The sequence below is a fragment of the Penicillium canariense genome (genome assembly GCF_028826845.1).
Source record: "Penicillium canariense strain IBT 26290 chromosome Unknown utg000003l_segment0_segment0, whole genome shotgun sequence".
NCBI lineage: Eukaryota > Fungi > Ascomycota > Eurotiomycetes > Eurotiales > Aspergillaceae > Penicillium > Penicillium canariense.
In genome coordinates this window covers 1,379,261-1,405,182 of record NW_026622730.1, presented here as the reverse complement: position 1 = coordinate 1,405,182, position 25,922 = coordinate 1,379,261, and the positions used below count along the sequence as shown (strand labels likewise).

Below are 25,922 nucleotides of genomic sequence, written 5' to 3'. Positions count from 1 at the left end.
GCCGATCCGACCAGGGAATCCAAGCTGGCATCCGCCAACTCATCATGATCCCCGAGCAGCGCCGCCATTGGCGCGCGTCCACATGGAAACCTGGAAGGGTCTCCATTTAGCGGGCTTGATACGCAGTGGAGATCGTCCCACCTGTGCCTGATTGTTTCATCTCCCACCAACCAAGTGGGGGCCATTGGGCCATTGGATCCGTCACAACCTGGCGGCGCTAGAGGCAATAGATCGGGCTTGGGGCTGGTAGCCACCGGCTCTTCCATGGTCGAACGCACGAATACCAATGGACAGACCCGGCTCCTACACCTAATGCATCGCTAACTTGGGCTAGCTCAACGCCAGCTAATTCTTGCACAGGCCTCTTGTCCCGGCTCGTGCAGGCTGGTTTATCTTCCAGCATGCCACAGGTGCGCTCTCGCAGTGATATCATTGGAAGCGCAACAACCCGCTTCCCGGTGTGGCACGGGTTTGGCCGTTATTGTTCTGCTATCGCCCGAATGTTCAGGACGTCATTCTACTTATTTGGGAAGCGGGTTTCCTTTTTTTCTTTTTCTTTTCTTTGCTTTTCTTTCCTTGTTCTCTTCTTATCTTTACAAGGGAGACACAGCTCAGACGGGAGGAAGACTCCCAGTTTTGGTGGATTTTTGGTTGGATTTTTGGGAGACTGGCTCAGCCATCATCAATCTAGCTCATTAGCTAGCTATCGGGTTCCGCAACAGGCATGTACGATCGGCGCTCCCGCGCAGCCTGCAGATTGAGGTTCACCACGCGTCAGCCGTTGACTTTTTCAAAGCAAGAGGGCAGCCAAAACGGAGCTCTGTTCGGAGTCCTATGATTTGTTTTCTTACCTCGATATACCGCTCGATCCAGGGCTTGAGCAGCGCCCACGTCAGCAAGCCGCCCGTGGCAAAAATGAAAATGAAGACGACCGCCTCGTCTTTCCGGGAGTCGCGCTCTATGCGCCGCGTAGAACAGTCAGCTCATGTACCACGCTTTTGGTTTGGGAGGGCCGGGAGGAGGAATGGGGATGCCTTCAATGGCAGTCTAGTCCAGGAGTCTACGAGACTATTAGAGTGATAGTCTCGTCTAGTCAACCACCTCGAGAGTAGCTCTAGGCTTGGACTTGTAGGATAAGGCAATTGCGACCCAGCGCACCAGCGCACACACACTTACGGAAGCATGTAGTGAAGACGTCCTCCTCCTTCGCGTCTTTGCAAATCGGCAGCTCGTAGTCCAGACAGAACTTGCGGTTGCAGTCGTTGCAGCTCAGCGCACGGTATTTGGATGCGCGCTCGGTGAGAGCCGCTGGTGCTTCACTGTCTGTTTCGGATTTGGATTCTGGCGTGCTGGCGAGGTCCAGGTCGGGGCTTGCGAAGGCGCGTTCGTATAGGTTGTAGACATGATCGAGGGCGGAGCTGGAGCTAGACTTGCCGGGGTCCAGGGGGATGATCGTGCTGTTGGAGAAGCAGGTACATTTGCAGAAGGAGGTGGGTGCTGCACGGGTAGGCAGTTAGTATCAGCGTTTTGGTCCGAATTCGCCCATATAGCACGCGGCGAGAAGCTGAGCGGTGTCGCGTGGTTCCCACTTACTGGAAGCCTGAGTTAAAGAAATGAGGGAGAGAAGGGCAAGGAGTAGCAGGAGGAGATGTGCCCTGCTGCTCTTGAAGCAACTGCCGAGATGCATCTTGCCTGGGTCGGTCGACACGAAGCCAACATCTTGGATGACGAGGTTATCGCAGCCACTTATCGGGATAACTCACGTGACTGTAGCTCTCCCACAGGCTGGAAGACGTCCACCCAAAGAATACTCCGTAGATCGCAAACCATTCTGTGAGACCTAGTTATACTTGAGTAGGTAAGTGGGATGTTGAACCCGGTGGAATTATGTAATTATGGTCCAAAAGTTATAATTACAGAGCAGCATAATCCCATACTGCCCCTTCTGATACCCAACATGGATATCCACTCTAAGACTTGCCCTTCATGCCTTTCTTCCGGTTCTCTCTCTGCCTCTGCTCCTTAGCCGCATCGCGCCGCCGCTTTTTCCAAGCACGGTTGTTTTCACCACGGTGCTCCCAAAACCATTTTGCGAAATCCGTCTCCTCTGCCGGCACAGCCTTCTCGTGCGATTTCGACACCGGGGTATCAATAGAAAGCTCGTCCTCTTCCATCTCGTCTGCCTCGGTCCAGTTCATGCGGCGGTTTATCATGGCGGTATCGGGTGTGGGTGCGGCGCTCCGCAAACCGCGGATCTGGAGGTCCTGCTTGGCGAAAGGTGTGAAGGGGGTCTGAGGCTCGGCGGAGTGCGGCTCATCCTCAGACTCGAGATCGTCGTTTCCGAAGAAACTGAATCCAGCGGTGGCGGCGGGTGCAGGCTTTTCCTCGGCTTCTATGGGGAGAGGCCGTTTAAAAAGTGCTTCCAAAGGATGGACCTCTTGGGCAGAGGGCTCTTCGGCATCTTCAGCGGGCTGATCAGCCACTTCTGAATCCGAGTCTGAGCCTGACTCCGACTTTGAATCGTCAGAAGAAGGCTTAGGGGGAGGGGTCGACTTTGCGGTCTCTTTCGGCGCCTTCCGGCTTGCGTCCTCTTCTTCCATGGAAGAATCAGATGCATCGTCGGACGAACTACTGGCTTCGCTCTCAGAGTCGGAGCTCTCCTCGGACGATGAGCCACTGGATGATGTCCAGTCTTCCGGCTCATTCGACGATTCTGGCACCGTCTCCTTGACAGCTGAATTCTTGACAGCTGGTTTCTTGAGCTTGGCTCCCGCAACTTGCCCCGGGTGGTAGTCATCCTTTCGGGCCTTGTCGCTGGCAGCCTCCTTCACGTTGCCCGAAGCGTCCACCCAGCCCTTCCCTTCCTCGAATTCAACCGTCGGCGCCGCCCCCTCTCCTGAGGTGCGGAGGAAGCTGGGATAGGTGGTCGTCTTGGCGAACTCGTGAACAATATTCTCTGATAATTTTTTATTTTTCTTGGCCTTTTTGTCATCGGCAGCATTTCCCGCACGATTGGGTGGGACTTTGGTTTGGAACAAGCACTCCTCCTTCTCCGTATACTTGGACTTGGTCCGGGGTTTTTCTTTCTTGTCACCCTTGCTCTTGCTCTTCTCGTTCCGTCGGCGGTCCTTCTGCGCACCGGACGGCTCCGTCCATCCTCGCTTGACCTTGCGATTCGAAGGCAGCTCATAGCCATCTAGCACGCTGTCTTCTTGATCATCCGATTTGCGCTTCTTGGACTTCTTCGTCTTCTCCGCAGGAACTTCGACCACGGCATTGGCATCCTCGGCGTCTCGTTCCCGCTTGGACGGGCGGGCCACCTCCACCTTGAATTTCTTGCCCTTGAGGATGGAGCCATTGAGCTTCTTCTTGATCTTTTCGGCGTCCATGGTCGGCAGGGTAACGTAGCCGTAGCTGTTTTCGGGGAATGTGGGAATGGCGTGGTAGGAGATATCGGCGGCGGACTGGCGGAGTGAGGGCGGTAGCACAGCGGGAAGAATATCGGGAGTGAGAGGGGTGATATGGAGTCTGGTGGTGGCTTCGGTCATTGCATCTGGCGTGGCCCGTCTGGACCTGTTAAGAGGCAGGTCGACCAGCTCGCATCGGATCGCCGCACTTTTTTTCCTGGCTCCGCAGTCGGCCACCGCCTGCCAGAAGGGGACGGTCTACTTCCAGCTACTTCCCCAATGGCCGCTCGCGCCCGCCGTACTCGTCTGGGGACGATTCCTCATGGCCCCTGGCCGGGCCAATTTCCTGCAAAGCTAAGTGGAGGCCGGTGGAGAGACTGGATGCGAGACGGGACCAGGGTACTCCGTACATCGTCTCGCGGGAATGATCAGGGATCAACAGATTGCCGGGCCTCGGATTCCCAAGGGCTGATGTAATCGCGACCATCCCTTCGCGCAGGGCTCTCAGGGCCCTCAGGGCTCCGACAAGCTCCTCGGGCTCCCGATAAGTACGGGTGATGACGAGTCTCGTGGCACACGACAAGATGGACCCGGTGGACTGGAATGCCCGTCCCCAACTCATTGCGGAGTAGGAAACTCAACGGCGTAATCGATTAACTAACTCACAGACCTGGTCGATAGGGCATCCGCCACATCCGACCCTGGGGTCTTGCCTTCTTCTTACGTAGCCCGTTTATCCCATTCCAGCGCCATTCTTAGCTTTCCCACCTTCTCTCACCGATCTCACTTCCCCAGTTCCTCCGAACAGATCCCCCCCTGGCTCTGCTCCCCGCTTCGACTACTTGACCTCCACATGTCATTTCTCGGATTTCCTAGCTAAGGGCCTTATGCTGCTGTATTCGTCTTCTCGGCTTTAGCCTGATTCCTGATCCATTTCCCGTACCTCCCCCCTTCTTGGGGGCCCTTTCTCCCCTTCGGAGGAACGCCGTGCCAACCGGCCAGACCTGGTTCAACCTCACGGCCAGCCTCTCCCTCCAACCATTCTTACCCCATCGCGATGGGTAACTCGCAGACCAAGGAGTCCCGCACCGCCCCGCCGCACCGCAGTCAGCAATGGTCCTCTTCCGATGGCCCCGGCAGTGGACGGGCGCTATACCAGGGCCCTCGGTCGGGCAGAAGTAGTCGGCCAGACTTGTCTATCCTCGGCATCGGCAGCAGCCATCATCAGGACCGTGACGTGGCCTCCCTGGAACACCGGCGCGAAACAAAGCAGGAGCGGGAGGCCCGCCGCTTGGAGAAGGAACGGGCGGCTCGTGTGAAGGAGAGGGAACGCAGTATGAAAGAGGAACATGTGGATGGAGGCTATCTTGTCACTCAGGGCGTGTATGTGGGCACAGAGGACTTCAACAAGGCGGTAGTCCGGCAACTCATGGTAGGCCCGCGCGGAGAAACAACTCCTCCCTCCCTCCCTCCCCCCAACCCCGGCAGGCTTGCAGAAATGCAATGACTGACAGCTTGGGTCCCTTAGATTGAACGTCGCTTGGCCCCCTTCTGGAGAGGGTTGAATGACTTCTCGGAATCATGGGCGGAGCACCAGATTATGGCCGCCGCGCGCGGAATGATCATTCCCCCGCCGGACGAGATCCCACCGGAGTTGGAGTACATGCCTCCCAAGGCCAGTGATACGAAGGGGTCTGCCGAGGCGAATATCCAGCATCTCACAGTGCCCATCACGTCTCGGTCGCAGTCCCTGAACTCCGACCTCTCGCAATCCTCCATGCCCGCGCAGTCGTTGCCGTCGGCGATCGCATCAGGCACCTCCACCTCGCCGCTATTCCGCGCCCGAGCAAAGACCCTCGCAGCCCTGACGACCTCCTCAAGGCATGGCTCCCAGACTGATCTGACCCCCCGAGAACTCCAGCTTCCCAAGGATCCGTTCGTGAACGGTCAACCCATCGAGGTCTATCTCTACAAAGATGCGACTGAATGCCCCATTTGCTTCCTGTACTATCCCCCGCATCTGAACCGAACTCGATGCTGTGATCAGCCCATCTGCTCGGAATGTTTTGTTCAGATCAAGCGCCCGGATCCGCATCCCCCAGAGCACGACCAGCCCGGTACTAATGCCCCGGCTCGGGCTCCGGCCGAGGGCGAACAGGAGCAGCAGGCAGCTGAATCGACGGACGGCCAGCTTGTATCAGAGCCCTCCGCGTGTCCTTTCTGCGTCCAGCCTGAGTTTGGGGTCACCTATACCCCGCCATCCTTCCGCCGTGGCCTAACCTACGCCGCCGACCCCAGCGCCCGCCCCTCGCCCAACATCATCTCTCCCGTCTCTTCCACTTCATCTCTGTCGTCCGCACATCTTCTTCCCGCAACCGGTCGCCGCCGTGCGACCTCCTTGTCTGCGAGCGACCCTACTGTGGTTACGACGGACAAGGTCCGTCCGGACTGGGCGCAGAAGTTGGCTAATGCCCGAGCTCATGCAGCTCGTCGGTCGGCCGCAGCGACTGCCCTTCACACCGCGGCGTATTTGATGAATTCCAACAACTCCGGGAGCGAGTCGCGGGGCCTCGGTCTGGGGCGCCGAGGGTTGCGACGAGCGACGTACGGGGATGCCGGCCGGTCCGGATCCCCTGCCCTCAATGCGCTCGCATTCTTGACCGAACGGCCTGACCGAACCCCGCCTCGGGTGCCTGCGGCCGCGCCCGACACGGATTCAGCAGAGGACGGGCAAGGGAATATCGCACCGGCACGAGAGAGCTCCAGGCGCACCCGCTTTGATGACCTGGAAGAAATGATGATGATGGAGGCGATTCGGTTGAGTTTAGCCAGTGAGGAGGATCGGCGGCGGAGAGAAGAGAAGGAAATCAAGAAGGAAGCGAAGAAACGCGAAAAGGAGAGGGAAAAGGAGGCCCGGAAGGCCGATAAGGCGGCTCGCAAGACTGGCCTGTACAGCAACAATGCCAGCACTTCCGCATTGTCTGTTCCCCTGGAAGGCCCTTTAGGCAAAGCCAGCAGCTCATCCTCCATTGCTGAAGAAGCCTCGACTGCAGGGAAGGGCAAAGCCGTTGATCGGGCCCCCCCATCACTAACGGTAGGCACTCCCCTGCCTGCCTCCTCGACCGCGTCCAGTGCAACAGATCAATCCCTCGCCCCGCCTGATCTGTCGGGGAATGCCGAACCATCCAAACCATCTCATCTACGACACGTCTCGAGCGCCTCTTCGTCGTTCTCGTCGATCATGGAAGCTAATCCGGACGAACGGGTGGGCAACGTCGCGGCAGACGGGAGCAACACCTCTCTCGAACCGATGTTCAACTTCCGCAGCCTGGCTGCCGTGATCGGCGATGAGGAAAAGGGGAGCGAGTCCGAGCATGTCGAGGACAGTGCCCAGCACGTGGCGGGTTCCTCGAGTGCGACTCCCTCCGTCCACCAGCCCTCGGCCGATGTGGCCCGGACCGATGGTGAGCCCGCCACGGCTGAGAAGACCCCGCTCGGGACACCTCCGGTGGACGTGCAGGGCCCGGGCGGCATCTCCCCCAAAGAACTGGAGACTCGCTCGGTTGAAATTACGAGCGCCGCGAACCCCGAAGCGACCTCGTGATCAACCTCGTGATCTCCATTCATGGTCCCATGTTCTTTCCTTTTTTCGATTGGGTTCTGTCGGGCCGCATGGAATGGGATTATGAATTAGCCGGCGCAGCAGGACGGATTCATCGGATTGAAGGATGTTTGCTTCTTTGTTCTAGCATATCGCTCGTTTCTGGTCCCTTTCCGTATCATCTGTTTCTCTCCCACCCACTCAACCCACGATAGAGGAGATTCACCCTACTTTGACCACCCCTTAACCGGCCCCCTTCCTCTCCTTTTTTTGCAGTTTCCTCGACCTACCCCCTCTCATCCCCCTTTTCTCTCTCTCTCTCTCTCTCTCTCTCTCTCTCTCTCTCTCTCTCTCTCTCTCTCTCTCTCTCAGAGGTACATCTCGTTGAGTTGGCCTGCTCCTGCCCTGCATGTCCTTCGCCATCTTTACTATGTATGACTCTCCCACTATTAGCAAATAGCTCTTCTTTATGGCTGAGCTGGTCTTCCGGATTCGATGATGTAGACACCTAAGTGCTTTCAAACATAGATGTCATGTTTCATTTATTGTCGATATGTCACGTCTGGTCTCTTGGGAGGGGAAGGTAGCCCCGTTCAGGGGACATTCTCTTCGCTCCGTATACACTCCAATGTGAAATCAAGTACACCCGAGCAGGTCAGATCCTGGGAAATATTTCGGCCACTCCAAATCCAAATCCAAATCCAAACATCTATCGCCGCCGCTCTCCGCTCGTTACCCTGCAACTCACACGCGCAGTCCCACACCTCATGTACGGCTCTGACGGGGCCCGGGCGGTGCATGGTGCGTTGTCATTGGTCCGGTGGCGATTAAGAACGCGACGAAACGGCCGCTAAGAAATGGGTGGAGCGATCAGACGACCGACGGGTTCCAGTGGAGGGGCGTCGAACGTGGCTTGAATTGTTCATTGATGTATTGTTCGTGGCCAGCTGCACGATTTACCATTGAACTATTCCCCTGTGGTCCATGTGGCTAACTATCGGGCTCTTTGTTTGGATGGTCCCTGCCCCGATGCAACCTCGATAGGGTGGGAGTGGCTGTCCGAGCGGGTAAAGTTTGGGTCTTCGCCACTCGATTCAAACTCTGTTCTAGTCCTGTAGAATCGAAACAGAGGAACGGACATCAACATGATTCATAGCATGGTCATTAGCATGGTCATTGTCATGGTCGATGATCAATCGTAGAATCAATCAGAGAACACTGTGCCGTGATGAGACCGTGCATTCCTTGAGGAGGCGGCGCTTGTCGCAAGCAGGGCAGGCCGGGTTGTGGCCCCAGCGCAGTCCGCTCTCGGTTGGGTAATGGAAACCGCAGACCGCAGGCTCTTTTTCCCCTCCACCTTTCGTCCCCGCCACCTCCCTCTTTCCCTTCATGTCCTCTGAATCTCAAACTGCACACTCTGCCAAAGGCTGGAGGCCAAACCCCGAAACCCAAAGTTGCGCTCCAACCAACGGAAATACCACAGCGGCACTCTAGGTGAAGAAGACTTGACTTCGCGGGGAGGGCTTGCCGTAAGGTCTTAGATACTTCTATAGGACGATGGTATTAACACAACAGCCAAGATCTCTCGCGTCGACCGACGACAGCTTCCCCACTGTCCAGCTGTTCCTCCTGGGTATGGTGGTCCAACGGACGTCCTCTGCGTCGCCTTTCCCCTGATGCGCACCTGGAACATCTTTCGCTGACCTCTCCCGCCGCAGCAATATGTCGCGTGGCCGAGCCGATCGCCTTGACGTCCATCTTCCCCTACTCATGGGTGATGGTCAAGGATTTCCATATGGCTAGCGGCCATGATGCCTCCTTCTACGCCGGCATTTTGATCTCCGCCTTCTCCCTCGCCGAGGCCCTGACCGGCATGTTCTGGGGCAGTCTCTCTGATCGAGTGGGCCGCAAGCCGGTCCTCATCTCCGGCTGCGTGGGTACCATGCTCTCCCTGCTCCTTGTCGGCGTGGCTCCGAACTTTTGGGTGGCCCTCGTCGGTCGAGTGCTGGGCGGTGCTCTGAATGGAAACATCGGTGTCATCCAGACCATGGTTGGCGAGCTGGTGAAACGACCTGAGCATGAGCGTAAGTCATGAGGCCTTTGGGTGCGTGGACTTTGTGCACTGACGTTGTATGGTTCGTAGCACGGGCATATGCGGTCATGCCTTTTGTCTGGTCCATTGGGACTATTATCGGGCCAGGTAAGCGCCATCCATTATTTCATCTCCTTCACTCTACGCCACATCGATCACAGACCCAGTGCTAAGTCGTAAATCCATGCAGCCATTGGAGGTCTGCTGGCAAGGCCCGCAGAAGGCTTCCCATCCCTGTTTCCTACGGATGGTCTTTTTGGCCGTTTTCCTTATCTGTTGCCCAACCTTGTCTGCTCTGTTCTTCTGCTCTTGAGCATCATCGGCAGCTGCCTGTTTCTGCAAGAGACCCACCCGGACATGCAACCCGGCTGTGCCCATCGTTTCTTTGAGCACACCTCTGCCGAACAGCCTCTCCTCGCGACCTCGGGCGCCACGGCCAATGCAGGCGTCGACCTTCGGGCCGAGTCCTACGGAACATTCAATCAGATCAGCATGCATGAGGAGGAGCACTGGGGTGTCCAGGCAGACGGTACGTCTCCCGTGTGGAAGAAGTCGCTGAAACCTCAAGCCTTCACTTGGCGGGTCACGATGCTGGTGGTCGCGCTCGCCATCTTCACGTATCATTCGATGACATACGACCACCTCCTACCTATCTTCCTGCAAGACGAAAATACCCGCGGCGTCTCCGCAGGTCATCACGCTCTGCTCGATATTCCGGGCGGAGTTGGCCTCTCGACCCGAAACGTGGGTGTGATTATGTCCACGGATGGAATCATCGCCCTTGTGATTCAAAGCCTTATTTTCCCCGCCCTCGCCCAATGGCTCGGTGTGTGGCGGCTTTTCGTCGTCGTGACGGTCCTTCATCCGATCGCATACTTCATGGTCCCTTTTCTGGCCCTGCTGCCGCAACACCTCGTCTTCGTCGGCATCTATGCCTGCCTGATCATCCGCAACACCCTGTCCATTATCGCCTACCCCGTGCTGCTCATCCTTATCAAGCAAGCCAGTCCCTCGGATGCGGTCATGGGCAAAATCAACGGCCTGGCTGCATCTGCTGGCGCCGCCTCGCGTACTGTCGCGCCTCCTGTTGCGGGATTTCTGTACAGCGCCGGTGCCGAAATTGGCTGCACCGCCTTCTCTTGGTGGGCAAGCTCCTTCGTCGCCTTGCTGGGCGCTGTCCAGATCTGGTTCATCCAGCGCAAGAAGTATTCGTCTGTGACGGTGACCTCTGCGGCCCCCTGCCGCTATGTTCCCCTTCCGAGTCAGCCCCCGAAACAAACGGTACATATCATCGTGACTGATGCTGATGCTGATGCTGAAAGCTCGGCGGCCACAGTATTGCTGTGAAGATCTGGGGTCCAGGTTTTAGTATGATACCTAACCCGCCCACCCCGATCCCGTTGTACATTCTCGCTCATATTTATCTTGATTGGGGTGGTTGGGTTCAAATGATGTTATATGGTTGCCCTTTCTGTTCTGTTCTGTTCTGTTCTTTGGCGAAGAGTGTTCCGGTTTTAGCGACTACCCTGCATGGCGTTTTAGCATTTGCTGGCGAGATAAAAAGAATCAATTTATTATTTCTAGACTACTACAGCTCTCCTTCCAATGTCTCATAATTTCTCTGCCTCTGTCATTGACAATACAATCGCTCCGTTGATCCCATCATACGGTTTATACTTCGCTGAAGCCGCCTTCCGAAAACGGCTTAGCTCTGTTTACATAGCAACGCAACCGCACCCGCATCCCGTTGAATCCAAACATGAGCGGATCCTGCTCAATCACCATTATTCCCTCCCTCACACACCAAAGAGGTAACACGACGTCCTCTTCTCGGCATTCGACATGTCAAATCCTCTCTCCCCTCTCTCCTCATCCTACCAGAATGTGCGAGCCCGTTCGCCAATGACCATGAGCGGCTCGTCGCCCTTCCTCACCAAAACACGCGATGCTCCCGCGCCCGCAGACTTCAGTGTGCCGTCAAGTCCGCTGAAGCAGGCGTGGACGGACAGAGATACGGATGCGCGCAGCCTCAGTACCTACGGCGCGGACGAGAACGCGAACGAGATCCAGAACCAAAATTACTTCCCTCACGACCATCACGATATCAATGATCATGACGACGACGAAGACCAAGACCAAGACCAAGACCAAGACCAAGACCAAGACCAAGACCCCACCAGCTCACCCTTTTGTTACGATGCCCGCGAGGAAACCGTCGATTTCCAGAAGATGCGGGAATACCAACAGCAAAAGCAACATCAACGGTCCTCGGCCAGTGCTGGTACACTTCACCAGTTCGCAATCGAAGAACAAGATGAACCGCTAAGCTCTCCATTCCGTCCCAACGCCCGCGACGAGTACGAAGACGAGCATGAGCATGAACATGAGCACGAGTATGAGAATGAAAATGAAAACGAGCCGATTGACTTCCAGAGGCTGCGCGATGTTCAGCCAATGTCGCCAGGCCTGGACAAGCGGCTTGCGCTCGAGGACCCGGCTAGCTCGCCGTTCCGCGCGGACGCCCGAGACGCAACGGTGGATTTCGAGAGATTGCGCGAGATGCAACGCTCTGTGACGCCTACGTTCGAGACTATGCCTGAGAGCTCGCCCTTCCGCCCTGAGGCTAAGGCGGAGACAATTGGTTTTGAGAATCTGCACGAGATGCGGCGCGAGTCAGTTGCGGAAAGAGACTCGGTTAGAAAGATGACGCAGGCTGCTGCTCTTGTTGAAATGGACAATTCGCTGTTCCGTGGGGATGCTAAGGATGATACGATCAGTTCTCAGGTTTCGCGTGGAATCCAGCGGCGGTCGTTTGGGAAGCCCGGACAGTCTCCCGTTAGAGCGCGTAACTCGCCGTTCCGTTATGAGAAGGATGATACGATCAGTTCTCCGACGTCGCGTGGAACCCAGCGGGAGCCGTATAAAAATTCCGTGCAATCCGCGCACAGCTCGTTATCCCATCAAAGTGAGAAGGACAGCATGATCAGCTCTCAGAAGCTGCGCTCGGTACCTCGGACATCTCTCGGCCTTGATGACCCCCGTTCAACCGCGACTCCTAGGAAGCGTTCGTTTGATCAGACACCACAAGATCACGATGTAGATGCGCAAAGCAATGAGCGATGCAAGAAGGGCATGATGAGCCGGGCTGGGGGACCGGAGATCCATGCCGATCTCGACGAAGAGTCCAGTGTCATTCACAACCAAAGCTTCGGATCGGCTGCGAGTGCCACACACGACCGATCCGCGATTGCCAACAGCATGATGGAAGACAGGCACAACGAGGGCATGAGCACCGTTCTCCATGACGAGGAGGATGCCGGCAAAGAGAACCTACGCCACGAGCGTGCCGATGAACATTCCATGTTGGGCGAAGACTACCACGACCCCATGGATGACACGGGCCTAAGCAATTTCTCCATCCTGCCGGACATGACCTCCTTCGCGCAACTGCGCGCTGAGTCGCCGCTGAAATCGATGTGCGGCAGTGTTGGGCCCCGCCCGACCCCTCCAGCTGATATGTACCGACGCAGTGTTGCCCCATCGACCCCCGGCACCGCGCGCAGGTCATACAGAGATAACCCGTTGCTGGATCTAGGCTCGCCGATTGGGTCGCCTACGCCCAGGCGCAGGGCATCCCGGGGCGTTGGTCAGCCCGGCGAGACGCCGAACCTCCTTGATTTCACCGATCAGATGAGCTTCTTCGCGCGCCAGTCGATGCAAAGCGCTCGCTACTCTTCATCACGGCGGTCTCCCATGCGGGCCATGCGACAATCCATTCGGTCCCCGTCGAAGATGTCGTCTCTGTTAGATTTCGATATCCCTCCCGCCCCGACTCCTCGGTCCCTTCCTTCCATCACGCCGCGAGAACTGGAATCGCTAAAGTCAGGCTTCATGTCAGAAATTTCCTCACTCAAGGCTACCCTCAGCGGCAAGGAAGCAGAGGTTGCGAGTTTGAAGAAGGCTGTTGCTGATGCAGAGCGACGGGTGGGAGAAGCCTTGGAGGAAGTACGCAACGAGGCTGCCCGCAAGGATGAGCTTGAGATGGAGCAGGCTGAATGGGACCGCCGGGGCAAAGAAATGGAAACCGTTCTGCGCTCCGTTCGGGATGAGTTGGAAGATGGTGAGCGTGAGCGCGAGCGTCTCTCGCAAAAGGTTGAGGAGGCCGAGAAAGCCAAGGAGCAGCTGGAAGGCCGAATCGTGGAGCTGGAGACTCAGCTCTCTTCCGCTCGCTCGTCGGCGTCGTCCGAATCTAGCTCCGTCCCTGGATCGCGCCAGCCTTCCTCCCAATCCGCCGCGGACACCGCGCGCGAAGTGCAGGACGCCGTCGAAAGGGTCGCCCGCGAGCTGCATACCCTGTACAAGAGCAAGCACGAGACCAAGGTCGCCGCCCTGAAGAAAAGCTACGAGTCCCGCTGGGAGAAGCGCCTGCGCGAGGCGGAGAAGAGACTCGCAGCCGCAACCCAAGACAATGAGCGGCTCCGAGTCGAGCGCGACGCCGCGCAGTCGGATTCTATGGCCGCCGTCAACGCTAGCATGATCGCGCGCGAAAACGACGAGCACGAGGCTGAGAAGCGTGTCTTTGAAGCCCAGATCCAAGGCCTGCAGCACGAAATGGCTGCCCTGAAGGAAAATAGTGAGCGCCTCCGCTCTGAGCTTAAGTCCGAGCGCGCGGAGAAGGGTGAGCTCGTCGCGGCCGTGGACGAGTGGCTCGCCATGCAGCAAGGCCAGCCTGCCCAGCCGCAGCCGCAACAGCAGGAACGCAAATCTTCGGTTTTCTCGGCCAACAATCCTGATGAGGAGTATCAGTCTGCTGGTGAACCCGTGAAGACCTTCAACCGCAGTATCGGGCGCTCGGGCTCGGGCTCGGGCTCGAGTGGGATCCGCGCCCCTGCGACGGCGGAGAAACGCATTCCCCGTTTCGGTGCTCCCGGTGGCCACTCGCAGGGAAATAGTGGTGGAAAGTCGGGCATTGCGGTGTCTACGCCTGGTCGTGGTGGCATCATGAGCTCGATTGAGCGGATGGGTCGTGGTGGTGCTGCTTAGACAGGGGCTTCGGCTTCGGCTTCGGCTTCGGCTTCGGCCTGGGTTTGGGGGACTTGAAGAGATTGGGAGACGGGGAGATGCGTGCTTGGTTATGTTCTGTTTCTCGTTGTTGGCTGTTCTCGCGATTGATTCCCCTTCCGCAGTGATTATCGTTTTCTTCATTGAATGGTTTCTATCCTTTTTGGGGCTTGAAATAACCCCGTTTGGGATTTGGTAGGGTTGGGTTACGATGTTTATGCTACTATGTGCTATGAAGTTAGTCGAGTTTCGATTTGTGTTGATTCGGCATCCCTTTGTAAAGCTGTACTGTAGGCTTAGGGAGGTAACGGATTTTTTTCTGTCTTTGGTATTGTGTCCCTGGGGTTTTGGTGATCTCCAGTATCGACTGAGCGAGAAGTGGTTGGTATGTGTTATACTATGCAATATATAATGAGACTGACACATTGTCCATGACCCCCATGGGAGGTACGTCGTACGCAAAATTCCACTATGTACAAGCCCCGACTCGATTCAAGACCTGGGATTACAAAGAGAACCCGATTCGTACCCCCTCGAGTAATGAATGCTATTCCAAACCACTCCTTGTTACACACCTGGCCCTGGTTATCAATACAGTTCGGGGAACCTCCACTTTCACCCTCACCTTTTCTTCAGCCCTATCCATCCCCGGACAATTCTCTTTCCCCCCAATTCCCATCTTCTGTACCATCCGCTTGGAATACGAACTAACTCCGCGCCACCTCGACCCAGGGAGGCAAATCGACCATCTCTCCGACTCGCCCACCAGCAAGAGTTCGCCCCCCCCCCCCAGCCTTTCCCCACCAAAGAGCCATTGCTCATCGCGGGGAGCCGAGTTGCACACTGGTTCCTTGCCTAATCGGGCCCGAATCCCTTTCGTCCGGCCCACATCTCTCTTCACGCCACAACCCGCCTGTCCGTGAATGCGCGATATTACGGGGTAAGGCCAATAGCTTGCCCTGTTCCGCTTGGGCTCCCTAGCTGGAAGGGCAAATGCGCAATGACGCCACCAGGGCAACCGCCCCGCTCCTCTTACTGCTAGCTGCCAGCTGCCAACTGCCCAGGTTGTTGATCGGCCCCCACCCAAACCCCCCCCCCACTTCATGGCCAGGCTCGATGCTAGCCAGGAGTAGTGTACTCTTAGCGGGGGGTGCAACCGCCCGCCCTTGGACCCAGTTGGCCTTGTGGGATGGAGGAGCTCTTTGGCCGTGCAGTGTCGGCTTTGCTCCGACACAACGTGGGGTGGCTTTTCGATTGCGCATATTACAGAGTGCCGTAGGTGCACGGCGTACTCTCTATTAGGTGTGTATATGGGGTCCGCTCCTGTCAAAGTGCCCAGGACTCTTTTCCGGTGGCTGCAGTGCCCACTGATTCGGCCTCCATGGATCCTGTGCTCGGACTATCTGGGCCTCTCAAAGGACTCGGCATTCACCATTCAGCGCTCAGCACTTGCGGCGCTACTGGCTACTGGCGGGTACAGTTTGGGGGTTGCGACCGGCGCGATGGCCGATGGTAACACTAGAGAGCAGCCGCGCACTGCAAGCTGTATAACATCCAATCGCTGACTTTGCGGCCGTACCTGCTCCGTACCGTACGGTAGACGCACCAGAATTTCCGGAAATGGTCTCCCGCCGTTCCGCAGCCGTGGTTGGTGTTGATCTGATGCGAATCGCACCGGGCATGACGGAAATGATGGTACGACCTGCGGCACTCGAGGTCGCCTAGGCTGTTTCGGGAGCCTCTGTCGGCAAGCCTGCTGGCTTGAGTTCTCGGGTCGGCTCCTGCGACAGGCAGGGCACGACCAGCTCCCAGTACTCCGTACACACTGCGAGCTGTAGCTTGCCCATTCGTGATGAAGTACCTGGACGATGCATCATGCGGATCTCCATCCGTTTACACGCCTGATGTTGAAGCCCGCACGCCTAGACACCAGGTCTTCAGCCAACCCCCCCGGGTTTCGCGTGTTGAATATGTTTTTTTTTTTCGCCGACAGGATCGAAACATCATGTCAGACGGACGAGGCAACGCCTAGGCCGCGCAAAGGCCCAGGCAGTATTCGGTGCCGCCTTTGTGTACGGAGTATCGTGGACCACGCGAGTCAGCGCCTCGGCACCTTGACAGATGCCAGGCCCATGATTGGCATCCCACTATTTCGACGTCCACTTTGTCGGCACTGCCCACTGTCCACTGGGCGCGTGCGAAGCCAGAGTTTTCCCTTTCTTTCGCCCAGGCTAGAACGTCGCTGGTCATTGGCTGCTTGTTCCTGGTCGTTCCGCCAGGAGAGTCCCCACTGGCGCCCCGCAAATCCCCGAATGCCCTCGTGATTTCCCCACATGCTTTGGAGGGATTTCGACCCTTTTCACCGATTTTGGGAGATTAGACTTTCTGGTTTCACGGCCGCTTTCTGCGTCTAAACCGGGGCCCTTCTATTTTCTCGCGAGGAATGAAGGGGAGGGTTTCTTTCCAGGCTTCACATCGTCATGGACAGTATCATTTCTTCTGCCCCCCTGGGAGTTGAGTAACTAAGCATGCGGAATCTGCGGAAAGCCTGCGCGTCCCCGTTGACTGGACTGGACACCTCCGAGAATCGGCACTTGGACTCGTCTAGTACGGAATCTGGGACACCCTATGTAGGGCCCCGGGCATCATGCTGGGAACTGGGAATTGAACCGTCGGTCCGGCCGGTTTTGTTCCCTTTTCACTCTCCTGTCGATAGATGGAGGCGATGCTCACGCCGATTGTCGGCGGTTTTGGGAGCCGCGGCGTAGCTATGATCATAGAATGATTTATTGATTTATCTGGTGGGAATTTTCTCGAAACTATTCAGTGGGACGCTGGTTTGGTGGGGGGAGTTCGTTCCTTCATTTTTCCATCATCCCAATTAATATTCATCCCATTCAATATAATTCCTTCAGCTGTGGGCGTTCGTGCCGGTTGGGGGGGGGGGGAAGACAGGGGTAACGGTCCACTGCTCGTTGCATTGCGTTTTTCTCCCGTTGCAGGTCGAGCCCCGTCTGAACGGTCATGCAGAAAGGATCGTAGTATCATCAGTGATAGAGTATACCGAAGCATCTCTCCTAGGCTCCGATCGAAGTACCCGGGTCATGAGCCACACATTGATTACCGTACGCCAAAGAGGTTGTGTGTGATTGTTGGCGTCGAGCGATCGAGACAAGCCGGGGCCTTCAATGGACTGGTATTTCTTGTCTTCTGATCACGAACCCCTGTCGCATTGCAGTCGGCACGGATCTACGGCATGAGAAGCGACGTGGATCCCATTATGATGAATTTTTCTTCATTCTTCTTGATTATTCATCCAGGGACCGGAGGGGGTAAGCGTGTGATAGACCTCCACTCCGGGGCCGGCCGGCCCTCCGCCATCGGACGCTTCTCCAGTTCTTCCAAGTCTTCCGCCTGGTTGGACCACTCTCCTCCGTACTCCATCCGCAGTTAGTCATGGGTCCTAGAAGTCCGGTCCAGTGGCTCCCCAGCCCCAGGTCCCCCAGTCTAGCCACACTACTGTATTCTGTCGTGGTCTCTGATCTTCTCAGATCTGTTGGGGAGGCGCAGAAGTTGCGGGTTGCGGAACCCCCGCGGTGCGTGCTGTACCTGGTCGGCGTGGGAGCTTTACTACCAGGAAGAGGACCCCCCTTACTTAAACCTATCAGTGCATCGGTCCGGCACAAACTGAGGAGAGGGAGGATGAAGCGATTAGGGCCACCATGGCATCTTCAATTCCCAACAAACAGTATAATATGATTATTATTGTGAGGCAGTCTTCCGGATCTACCGCTTGGTGTGGACGTGGGTACTACAGCCGAGTCTACCCCGTTACTTTTTTTTTCTTTTCCTTTTTTTTTTTTTTTTTTTTTTTTTTTTTTTTTTGAACACAAGGGAAACTTACGAGTACGGCGTGGTAAATTACCACATTCAGTAGCTCTGGGGTCGCCTCCCATGACACACACGCGCTCCACCACAAAAGGGGCCCACAAATGATCCTTCTTCTCTTTTTTGTGGTGAGAGATTATGTCTAAATGGATATCCTGAAGCCACTAGCGAATTGATTTGACTCTTCCCTTTCATACTATGATCATGGGATAAGTTGTAGAAGTATGCAGTCCCGGAACAGGGATCGGATAGCCGGCACCACCTCGGTGCCGCACGGGGGAAAGTGAGCGGGCCGAGCAATTTTGGCCAGACGGGCTGGTCATGCCTTCGGAGCCCCGTGCAAAGCCAGTGAGAAGACTGGAAAATTCTCAAACCAGCCAAACCGCAGCGACCGCTGAGGAAAAATAATCAGAAAAATACTGCGCTAAACCAGTTTGGGTCACTGTGACGCAGTCCTCCACACTTCCAATGTGGAAATACCTCTCGTGTGGGGAATTCCTGCCGGTCTTAGCCTAGCGAATTATCACCACGTTGATTGGGGTATTCTGTGGGATCTGCCCCAACCTGAGTCGAACCTTGTCCTGGGTTCGGGACCGGGGGAGGTTTATACCATCCTATACTTAAACCATCCATGTCCCCGGCCCCAGGCGCCCCCCCCCCCGGACCCTCTCCACTCTTCAAACGGCACCTCTCCCCTCCTCTCCTCCCTCTCCCTCCTCTCTTGCCTGTGTGGCAATCCTCTTTCTAACGACTCTTCCGGAGGCCTCTGTCGAATGTGCTCCCTTCGCCCCCCAATCATCACATCGCCTCCATCATGAGTAGTGTCACCACGACCATGGCCGAATCCGACTCTGGAAAACGCAAGGCCTCGGTCGCCAGCCTCTCCGCCCATAATCGCCCGGTGAAACGTCGGGCGTCCAAAGCCTGCTGCTGCTGCCGGGCCCGCAAGGTTCGTTGCGATGTGGTAGAAAATGGCTCGCCCTGCACGAATTGCCGCCTCGACCAAGTTGAGTGTATTGTTACAGAAAGCAAGCGGAGAAAGTTCGTTCCCATCTCGGTTGATACAAAACCGTCTTGCCGCAAAAAGTATCCTTGTAAAGGCTAACGTCGGCTTTTCGGTACCTTGCAGGAAGTCGCGTGTGGAAGCGGAAACCAGTCAGCCCGCCGACTCGCCTGGCGAAGCCTCCGAGGAGAATCCACTGGGCCTGGGCTCTCTGCACGGCCTGGCCGATATGGAGGCTACGTCGCCCTCGCAGAACTCGGTCGATATCGACTATGGGCAACATATGCCGCATCTGCTCTGTTCGTAGCCTTTTCTCCGAGACATGACTTGGTGTATGGCCACTAATACCCCCCCCCCTCCCCTCGGCAGATCAATCGCAGGCCCATCGCATTGGCTCTGATGATCGTTATCGTCACCGAATGGCCCCTAGCCCGGCCGTTCCTTCATCGATACCTTTGGCCGATGCCACCCTGCAAATTCAGCAACTGCTGGACCCGAATCTTGGTCACTCCCACTCTGCCAATGTCTTCCTTCCCGACTATATCCGTGGACTGCCGGCACGACTCCAGAAGGAGGACATCGACTATTTAGCCGCCAAGGGTGCCTTGACAATCCCCGATGTGAGCCTCCGCAATGAATTGCTCAAGGCCTACATCCACTACGTTCACACATATATGCCATTGCTGGACTTGGAGGAATTCCTGCAGACCATTGTCCAGAATGATGGCATCCACCGCATCAGTCTCCTGCTATTCCAGGCCGTCATGTTCGCTGGCATGGCCTTTGTGGACATGAAACATCTCCAGGCCGCCGGCTACCAGACCCGGAAAGCGGCCCGCAAGATTTTCTTCCATCGGGCCCGTCTGCTGTACGACTTCGACTACGAGGTGGACCGCATCTCCCTCGTCCAGTCACTCCTGCTGATGACGTACTGGTACGAGACCCCCGACGACCAGAAGGACACCTGGCACTGGATGGGTGTCAGTCTCTCTTTGGCCCACACCATCGGTCTACACCGGGACCCCGGTAACTCGCGGATGGACCTTCGCCGCCAACGGATGTGGAAGCGCATCTGGTGGAGTACGTACACGCGCGACCGATTGATTGCGTTGGGCATGCGACGGCCGATGCGGGTGATGGACGACGACTGCGATGTGCCCATGCTCGCCCTGGACGACTTCGAATTCCGGACCTTCTCCCCGGAGATCGTGAAAATGATCGGCGACTCGGAGATCTTGCAGAATGTCAGCCACCAGCGGGAGCTGGCGCTGATGTTCATCGAGAAGGCCAAGCTGTGCCTCTGCGTCAGCCATGTCCTTTCGGCCCAGTACTCGGTGCTGAGCCACAAATTCGGCGGTACCATGGAAACCACCATGATGCTGGTACCCAAGAAATCGACCGCGGAGACTTTCGAGGTGCGACGCTGTGACCAGGAGCTGGAGGACTGGCTGGCCAACCTCCCCGTGGAAACCCAGTATTCGCCTTCGGGGGGCTCAAAGCTATCCGAAGCTAGCGAAGTGCTACACTCTCACCGTGCCCTGCTGAAGATGGTCTATCTCACTACGTCCAGCGCCCTGCACCGCCCACAGGTCCTCCCCGCCGTGCCCTATCCGTCCGTGGACGCTGAGCTGCAAGATCTGTCCCGCAACAAGGTGCGCTTCGCCGCGGTGGAAATCACCAACATTGCCCAGGACCTTCACCTCCTGGACTTGACCCGGTACTACCCTACCACCGGTGTGACCGTGCTTCTCCCTGCCGTCATCATCCACCTGCTGGACATCAAATCCAGCGACCCAAGCGTGCGCATGACCAGCCTCCAGCGCTTCTACCAATGCATGCGCATTCTCCAGCGTCTTCGCGAGATTTATGCCTCCGCCGACTTCGCCACCTCCTTCCTTGAAGCTGCCATCCGCAAAGCAGGCATTCAGCTCACCGTCGCCCCGCAAGACGTGCAGTCGTCGCGGGCCCGCTCCAGCCGCACCACGACCACCCCCAACTCTACCGCCACCACCCCAGACACTTTCGACTTCCTCTCCCGCCCCACCGCGCTCACCCCCCCACCCGACTCCCTCGCCCAAAAGATCCCCGACCTCACATACCCCAAGCCTGGCCCCGCGCCTAGCCGCACCCAAGCCGGCGCCAATCTCTTCGCGACGACGCCCCCGCACTCCGACGGCAGCGAAAACGGGAGTACGAATAACCTCAACCCCCACGCCTCCCATGACGCCTTCGCCATCCCAGACTTGAACTCTCACATGAGCCTCACTGAGCTGATGGATCTGGCCAATGATGCTGAAGTGACCCAGAACGACTTCGACGCGCTGATCAACTTCGACGATGCCGGGAATGACTTATTCGCGGATGACCAGCCGCAGTCGAGTATTCCCAGCGTCGGTGTGGGCGCCGAGGAAAAGGCCTACGAATTTGATATGAAAGCCCTGGGCTTTGACACGGAGCCCAAGGCATTTGATTTCGCGCTAGCGGAGCCGCATGTGGGTGAGTGTGGAGGACCCACGGGGTATTCAGCCGAGGCTCAGCGGCCCGGTCGGACGGCCGATGTGGACGCCGATCTCGGGGGGTTGGATGAAGGAACCTGTGCATAAGCATGTGTTTGTGTATGTCATTATTGGCTTGGCATCTGGTCTTCCGACCGGGGATTTTTTTGGTTCTCTCTGCCCTTTCTGTGCTTTCTGATCGTCTTTTAGCGGGATTTTAAGTTTATCTGTTTTATTACGGACAAAGATTGGAGGCGAAAAAGGGGGGCGCGCCGGGGCACTCTTCCTTCTCTTTCCATTTTGTCTTCTTTTCCTTTTGTTTTTCTTTTCTCTACCTTTTCTCTGGTTCATCGAGGGCGTCTTTGATATTTCTCGTGACGACGATGACGATGGCTCTTGTTCTTGTACCTGGATGGACTCGACTTGATCTTGACTTGACGATGGATATAGAGGCATTGCCGACCAAAGGACGACGCAATGTGAATGTGAATAATGTTCCGAACCCGATTTTTGTCTATTTTCTCCACAGAGTACGTAGTTATCCATGTGTGAATCGCCGCCGATGCCGATGCCCGCTAGCTTCGGCATCACATGCTGGCCCGGTCGGCCTGCACGTAGCTCTGCGATGTTATGCCGCATGTCGGTCGGGGAGAGGATCAGAGCACGCGGCAACCGGGTCTGTCGTCATCGTCTCAGCTCGCTTCGAGCCTAGGTTCTTGGCCCGGGCTGGTGCATATTATAGTCTGGACCGCGGTTGTGGCTTGGCGTTGGTGATCGACAGGGGGGTGCCATAGAGTCCATACTCCGTACTATGTATTGTACATTGTTACCAGAGTGGGTATGCATGCTTGCAATGGTAGCATTTTGATTCCGCTTTGGATGGCTCCGAGGCATGGACCGGGGTGGTGTTTCGAGGTCTACGGTCTTGGATCGTAATGAGGGTGCCGGAATTGGGTTTTGGGACCTTCGCTTGGTGTGGTTAGGCGCGCTAGGCACTTTTCAGGTTACGGTGCTTTTGTGTGGGGTGTTTACTAGGGTTAGGGGAGTAATATACGTCGATACAGACCATTCCTGTTTTGAGTTGGGAGTGTTGGGACTTACTTGGTATCTTCATGGTTCTTGAACAGTACACTATAGATTGATAGGTAACTGTTGCTATTATCTTGTGCATTCTGCTAGCCAATTGTTGTAGCGTAAAGGAAGATATCTCCGCGAGTTGTTACTCTCTGATCACAAAGGGCTGAGCCTTGTTCCAATATGAAATGGCATCTACCCACCCTTTTGGGTTGAAAAGGTGGCTTGGGACAGGCTAACGACTACCTTCAAAAAACAAGCGCTACTCATATATCCGTATAACTATATATGAGCGCTAAAATGGCATTATCACCCTGATATATGTCTAGGGCCGGATATTTAGACAGCCTGTTGATTAAAGGGTGGCTGACGACCTGGAAAGGTGCTCTATGAAAAGTATCATCAAGAATCCCTATTGAAATCCTATTTTTGGATATTGATATGCTTATAATGGGATAGTCAATTAGGAAAGCATCTGCTTCACATCTCTTAGAAAGCATGTTCGAGGCCTTGGGACGAAGACAGGTGAAGCGACAGACCGGGTTTGGAAATCTTCACACTTGGTTACTGGACTCATGAACATTTCGGCAGCACTCGTCTTTTCAGGCTTTTCTCTAGCAGTCCTATAAATCATAGATATGTTTATAGATAAGAGACCTTAACTGCATACCTTCGCTAAGTTGAACGTAAAATCATGATCATCTCAGTCTTTGATAATGAAGCCTTTGAAGGCTGACTTGTTTAATCTCGATATGGCAATCACAGTGCAATTTACTAAGCAAAAACCGGTGGCTCATTGTGTGATCAACCCTTCATTTACCAGAAATCCAACGCGAAATTGTTAGATCAAGTTCAAGATGTCGGTACGAAGCAAAAGGCTGGAAGAGAAATGCAGGTATCGATATTTGGGAGTCTGAAAAATGCCCGGGGCCACCTAGTGCCCAAGCCGTAGTTGAACAACGTTCAACCACAACGAATCAGCGTTGGTTGCTGATCTGTCAGTCTCCGCATTCAACTCGGCCTCTGCGGTAGATGATTCGAAGTCACTAGAGCGCGAGCCTCTGAGGGTCGTTGTCGGAGTCCCAAGGCGAGGAGTCCCTAGTGAAGTAAACTATGAAGATAGATGCTCCCCTTCCCGACTTTGGGGCCGTCTTTTTGGGAGCTGACTTTTTGGGAGCTGACTTTTTCGGGGCCCGACTTTCTATGAATTAATTTTAAACAGCGGTGGTGGATTAAAGCAGGAAGGGGGAATTCCCTCCCTTCTAGTAATTGGCCGTCCCGGCTATAGATCCATATTTCTCTCCTTCATTTCCCATCACTAATTTAAATATCCATTCTACGACAAAGTTTTACATTCACTAACTCTTGGCCAAAACGTCATCAAGACCAGTTGACCTTTCAACCGAATATAGATTGGGAAATTGTGAATTGGTACCTGGACTTTCACGGCCTATTTCAGCTTAGTACAAAATTTAATCAGTACATCTTGCCCAAATCGTCATCAATACCAGTTGGCCTTTCAACCGAAATAGATTGGGAAAATATGAATTATTATATAGACTTTCACGACCTATATTAGCTTAGTTTGAATTAGACTAGGCAGAAAAGCCATTTGTGTGTTACTACTTAAACCACTGTTCTGCAATCTCGCAGCTTGCCAAAGATTACCCAACCCTTATAACCCCATTACGCTGAGCCAGGAATTGAAACCCACTTTTGAACGATGGAGAAGATATTTACCACCCTTCGTGAGAATAGGAAGCTTCCTTTGACAGACAAGCAACTCTCCGATCTCGGGGTCGATCTTCAGCACATTGATATCCGCACTGGTACAACCTCACCATCCGTGACAAGCTACTTCCTACCGCGAGCTAATTTCCCGGATGTCGTGGATTCTCCACACCTGGCACGTTCGCCACTTATGCAAATTGGAAGTCATTCTGAACGGCCAGGTGATCGCTCGCATCCCTTGATTCTTGAATCATTGCAGATGTGTATGTTTCCAGATGTTATGACCGATGAATACAGATATTTCGCACTTGGGAAGGACCAGAACCGCCATATCAGGGATCACTTCTATGGAGAGTTAGTATACCTATATAAGATATACTCTCTTCTTATTTCACACGGTCTTACCTCGACTTTGAATCTGAACTGGCCATCAAGATAGAATCTCCTCCAGATTCAGTGCCCTGCCATGACCATAAAGGTCACCGGAGCTCATTATTCGGCTTACATAGCCACACGAAATGTGGTTCTGATGAACGACCTTCCTCTATGGAGCTCTTTGCCATTGCCGCATTGACCCAACGAGAAATGCGGCAAGTTGATCAGAAGGAGCCGGATAAGTGCTATTTTACTTTCCCGGTTTGTCCCCTATACTTCAATATCTAGAGTTTTCTATTAACATATTTTTAGCAACTGACAATTTTGATGGATGAATATGGTGGATGCCGTATCTTTCAATTCTCTTTTGATGGCAAGCTTCATATTCAATTCACACAGGTCTTGGATCTAGGATATGTGATTGCCGTCCCTGATTGGGGAATAAGGTATTTTGATATGATTGATAGAAAAGACTATTTGGAAAAGTTGAACCTGCTTCTAAAATGGGCATGGCCTATTCCGCAAGGAAACCCTGTTGCTAAGGTTCCACAGGATTTGTCGGATATATGCATGTCTCACTAAGTTGATATCCTGTCTTGCTAATCTGAATATGCTGTGGTCAAATGAATGTTGCTCAATAATTCTGAACCTATTCGCCTTCATTGAAATACTAGGTTGCTTATATATTACGTTGTCCGTTATGATGGAAACTAATTCGAATGCTCCCCCTAGCACCCACCCATCAACCAAAGTCCATCAGTTAGCACGAGAAACGAATCTAAGCGCCTGAACATCGCGTAGGGGAGCAAGGAAGCGAGAAGAAGTAATGCTAATAAATGAATAATGGACAAACTACTCTGGGTTGAACAGCCCGTGATAATAACCGTAATATCAGGACTATGCAGTTCAATACACATCGCACAGGAAAAGGGCGAAGCTGGAAAATGGAAGTAAGTCGGACTACAAGCAAAAAATGGAGGACAAAGTGGAGATCTGAATGGGATGAGTCAGAACTAGGTCAAAAGTATTGGGGTCAGGATAGAGAAATGAGAGAGAAAATGGTGAAAGGAAAACTTCAGGGCCCAGGGGAGACGTCGAGTGAAAGTGTGAGACGAGTCAATTGCAAGAGGTGTAGAATACATGAGTGGAGGGCAAACAATGAAGAGGTGAATTCGTGATAGATGGCTTGTACATA

At 54.9% G+C, this 25,922-nt stretch overlaps 8 protein-coding genes across 8 annotated transcripts; 5 read left to right on the top strand and 3 right to left on the bottom strand.

Moving 5' to 3' along the window:
* Positions 1 to 699: 699 nt before the first annotated feature.
* Positions 700 to 1,687, bottom strand: N7482_005338 (uncharacterized protein; the record flags this gene model as incomplete). The annotated part of the gene is made up of 4 exons (XM_056687463.1): positions 700 to 750; positions 852 to 958; positions 1,177 to 1,497; positions 1,594 to 1,687. 4 exons carry the CDS (start codon positions 1,685 to 1,687, stop codon positions 700 to 702), a joined length of 573 nt encoding a protein of 190 aa, XP_056543018.1.
* Positions 1,688 to 1,970: 283 nt separating this feature from the next.
* Positions 1,971 to 3,548, bottom strand: N7482_005337 (uncharacterized protein; the record flags this gene model as incomplete). The annotated part of the gene is made up of 1 exon (XM_056687462.1): positions 1,971 to 3,548. The coding sequence occupies one exon, from the start codon at positions 3,546 to 3,548 to the stop codon at positions 1,971 to 1,973; it is 1,578 nt and encodes a 525-aa protein (XP_056543017.1).
* Positions 3,549 to 3,675: 127 nt separating this feature from the next.
* On the bottom strand, positions 3,676 to 4,029 carry N7482_005336 (uncharacterized protein; the record flags this gene model as incomplete). The annotated part of the gene is made up of 1 exon (XM_056687461.1): positions 3,676 to 4,029. The coding sequence occupies one exon, from the start codon at positions 4,027 to 4,029 to the stop codon at positions 3,676 to 3,678; it is 354 nt and encodes a 117-aa protein (XP_056543016.1).
* A 435-nt stretch (positions 4,030 to 4,464) lies between these two features.
* sip5 (Sip5p) lies at positions 4,465 to 7,011 on the top strand (the record flags this gene model as incomplete). Its single annotated transcript, XM_056687460.1, has 2 exons — positions 4,465 to 4,839; positions 4,936 to 7,011. The coding sequence occupies 2 exons, from the start codon at positions 4,465 to 4,467 to the stop codon at positions 7,009 to 7,011; spliced, it is 2,451 nt and encodes an 816-aa protein (XP_056543015.1).
* A 1,554-nt stretch (positions 7,012 to 8,565) lies between these two features.
* N7482_005334 (MFS transporter) lies at positions 8,566 to 10,447 on the top strand (the record flags this gene model as incomplete). Its single annotated transcript, XM_056687459.1, has 4 exons — positions 8,566 to 8,641; positions 8,727 to 9,092; positions 9,152 to 9,208; positions 9,291 to 10,447. 4 exons carry the CDS (start codon positions 8,566 to 8,568, stop codon positions 10,445 to 10,447), a joined length of 1,656 nt encoding a protein of 551 aa, XP_056543014.1.
* A 555-nt stretch (positions 10,448 to 11,002) lies between these two features.
* On the top strand, positions 11,003 to 14,143 carry N7482_005333 (uncharacterized protein; the record flags this gene model as incomplete). Its single annotated transcript, XM_056687458.1, has 1 exon — positions 11,003 to 14,143. The coding sequence occupies one exon, from the start codon at positions 11,003 to 11,005 to the stop codon at positions 14,141 to 14,143; it is 3,141 nt and encodes a 1,046-aa protein (XP_056543013.1).
* A 4,720-nt stretch (positions 14,144 to 18,863) lies between these two features.
* On the top strand, positions 18,864 to 21,655 carry farB1 (putative C6 transcription factor (Ctf1B); the record flags this gene model as incomplete). The annotated part of the gene is made up of 3 exons (XM_056687457.1): positions 18,864 to 19,090; positions 19,179 to 19,351; positions 19,422 to 21,655. The coding sequence occupies 3 exons, from the start codon at positions 18,864 to 18,866 to the stop codon at positions 21,653 to 21,655; spliced, it is 2,634 nt and encodes an 877-aa protein (XP_056543012.1).
* Positions 21,656 to 24,344: 2,689 nt separating this feature from the next.
* On the top strand, positions 24,345 to 25,309 carry N7482_005331 (uncharacterized protein; the record flags this gene model as incomplete). Its single annotated transcript, XM_056687456.1, has 3 exons — positions 24,345 to 24,710; positions 24,788 to 24,988; positions 25,040 to 25,309. The coding sequence occupies 3 exons, from the start codon at positions 24,345 to 24,347 to the stop codon at positions 25,307 to 25,309; spliced, it is 837 nt and encodes a 278-aa protein (XP_056543011.1).
* Between the last annotated feature and the right edge of the window lie 613 nt (positions 25,310 to 25,922).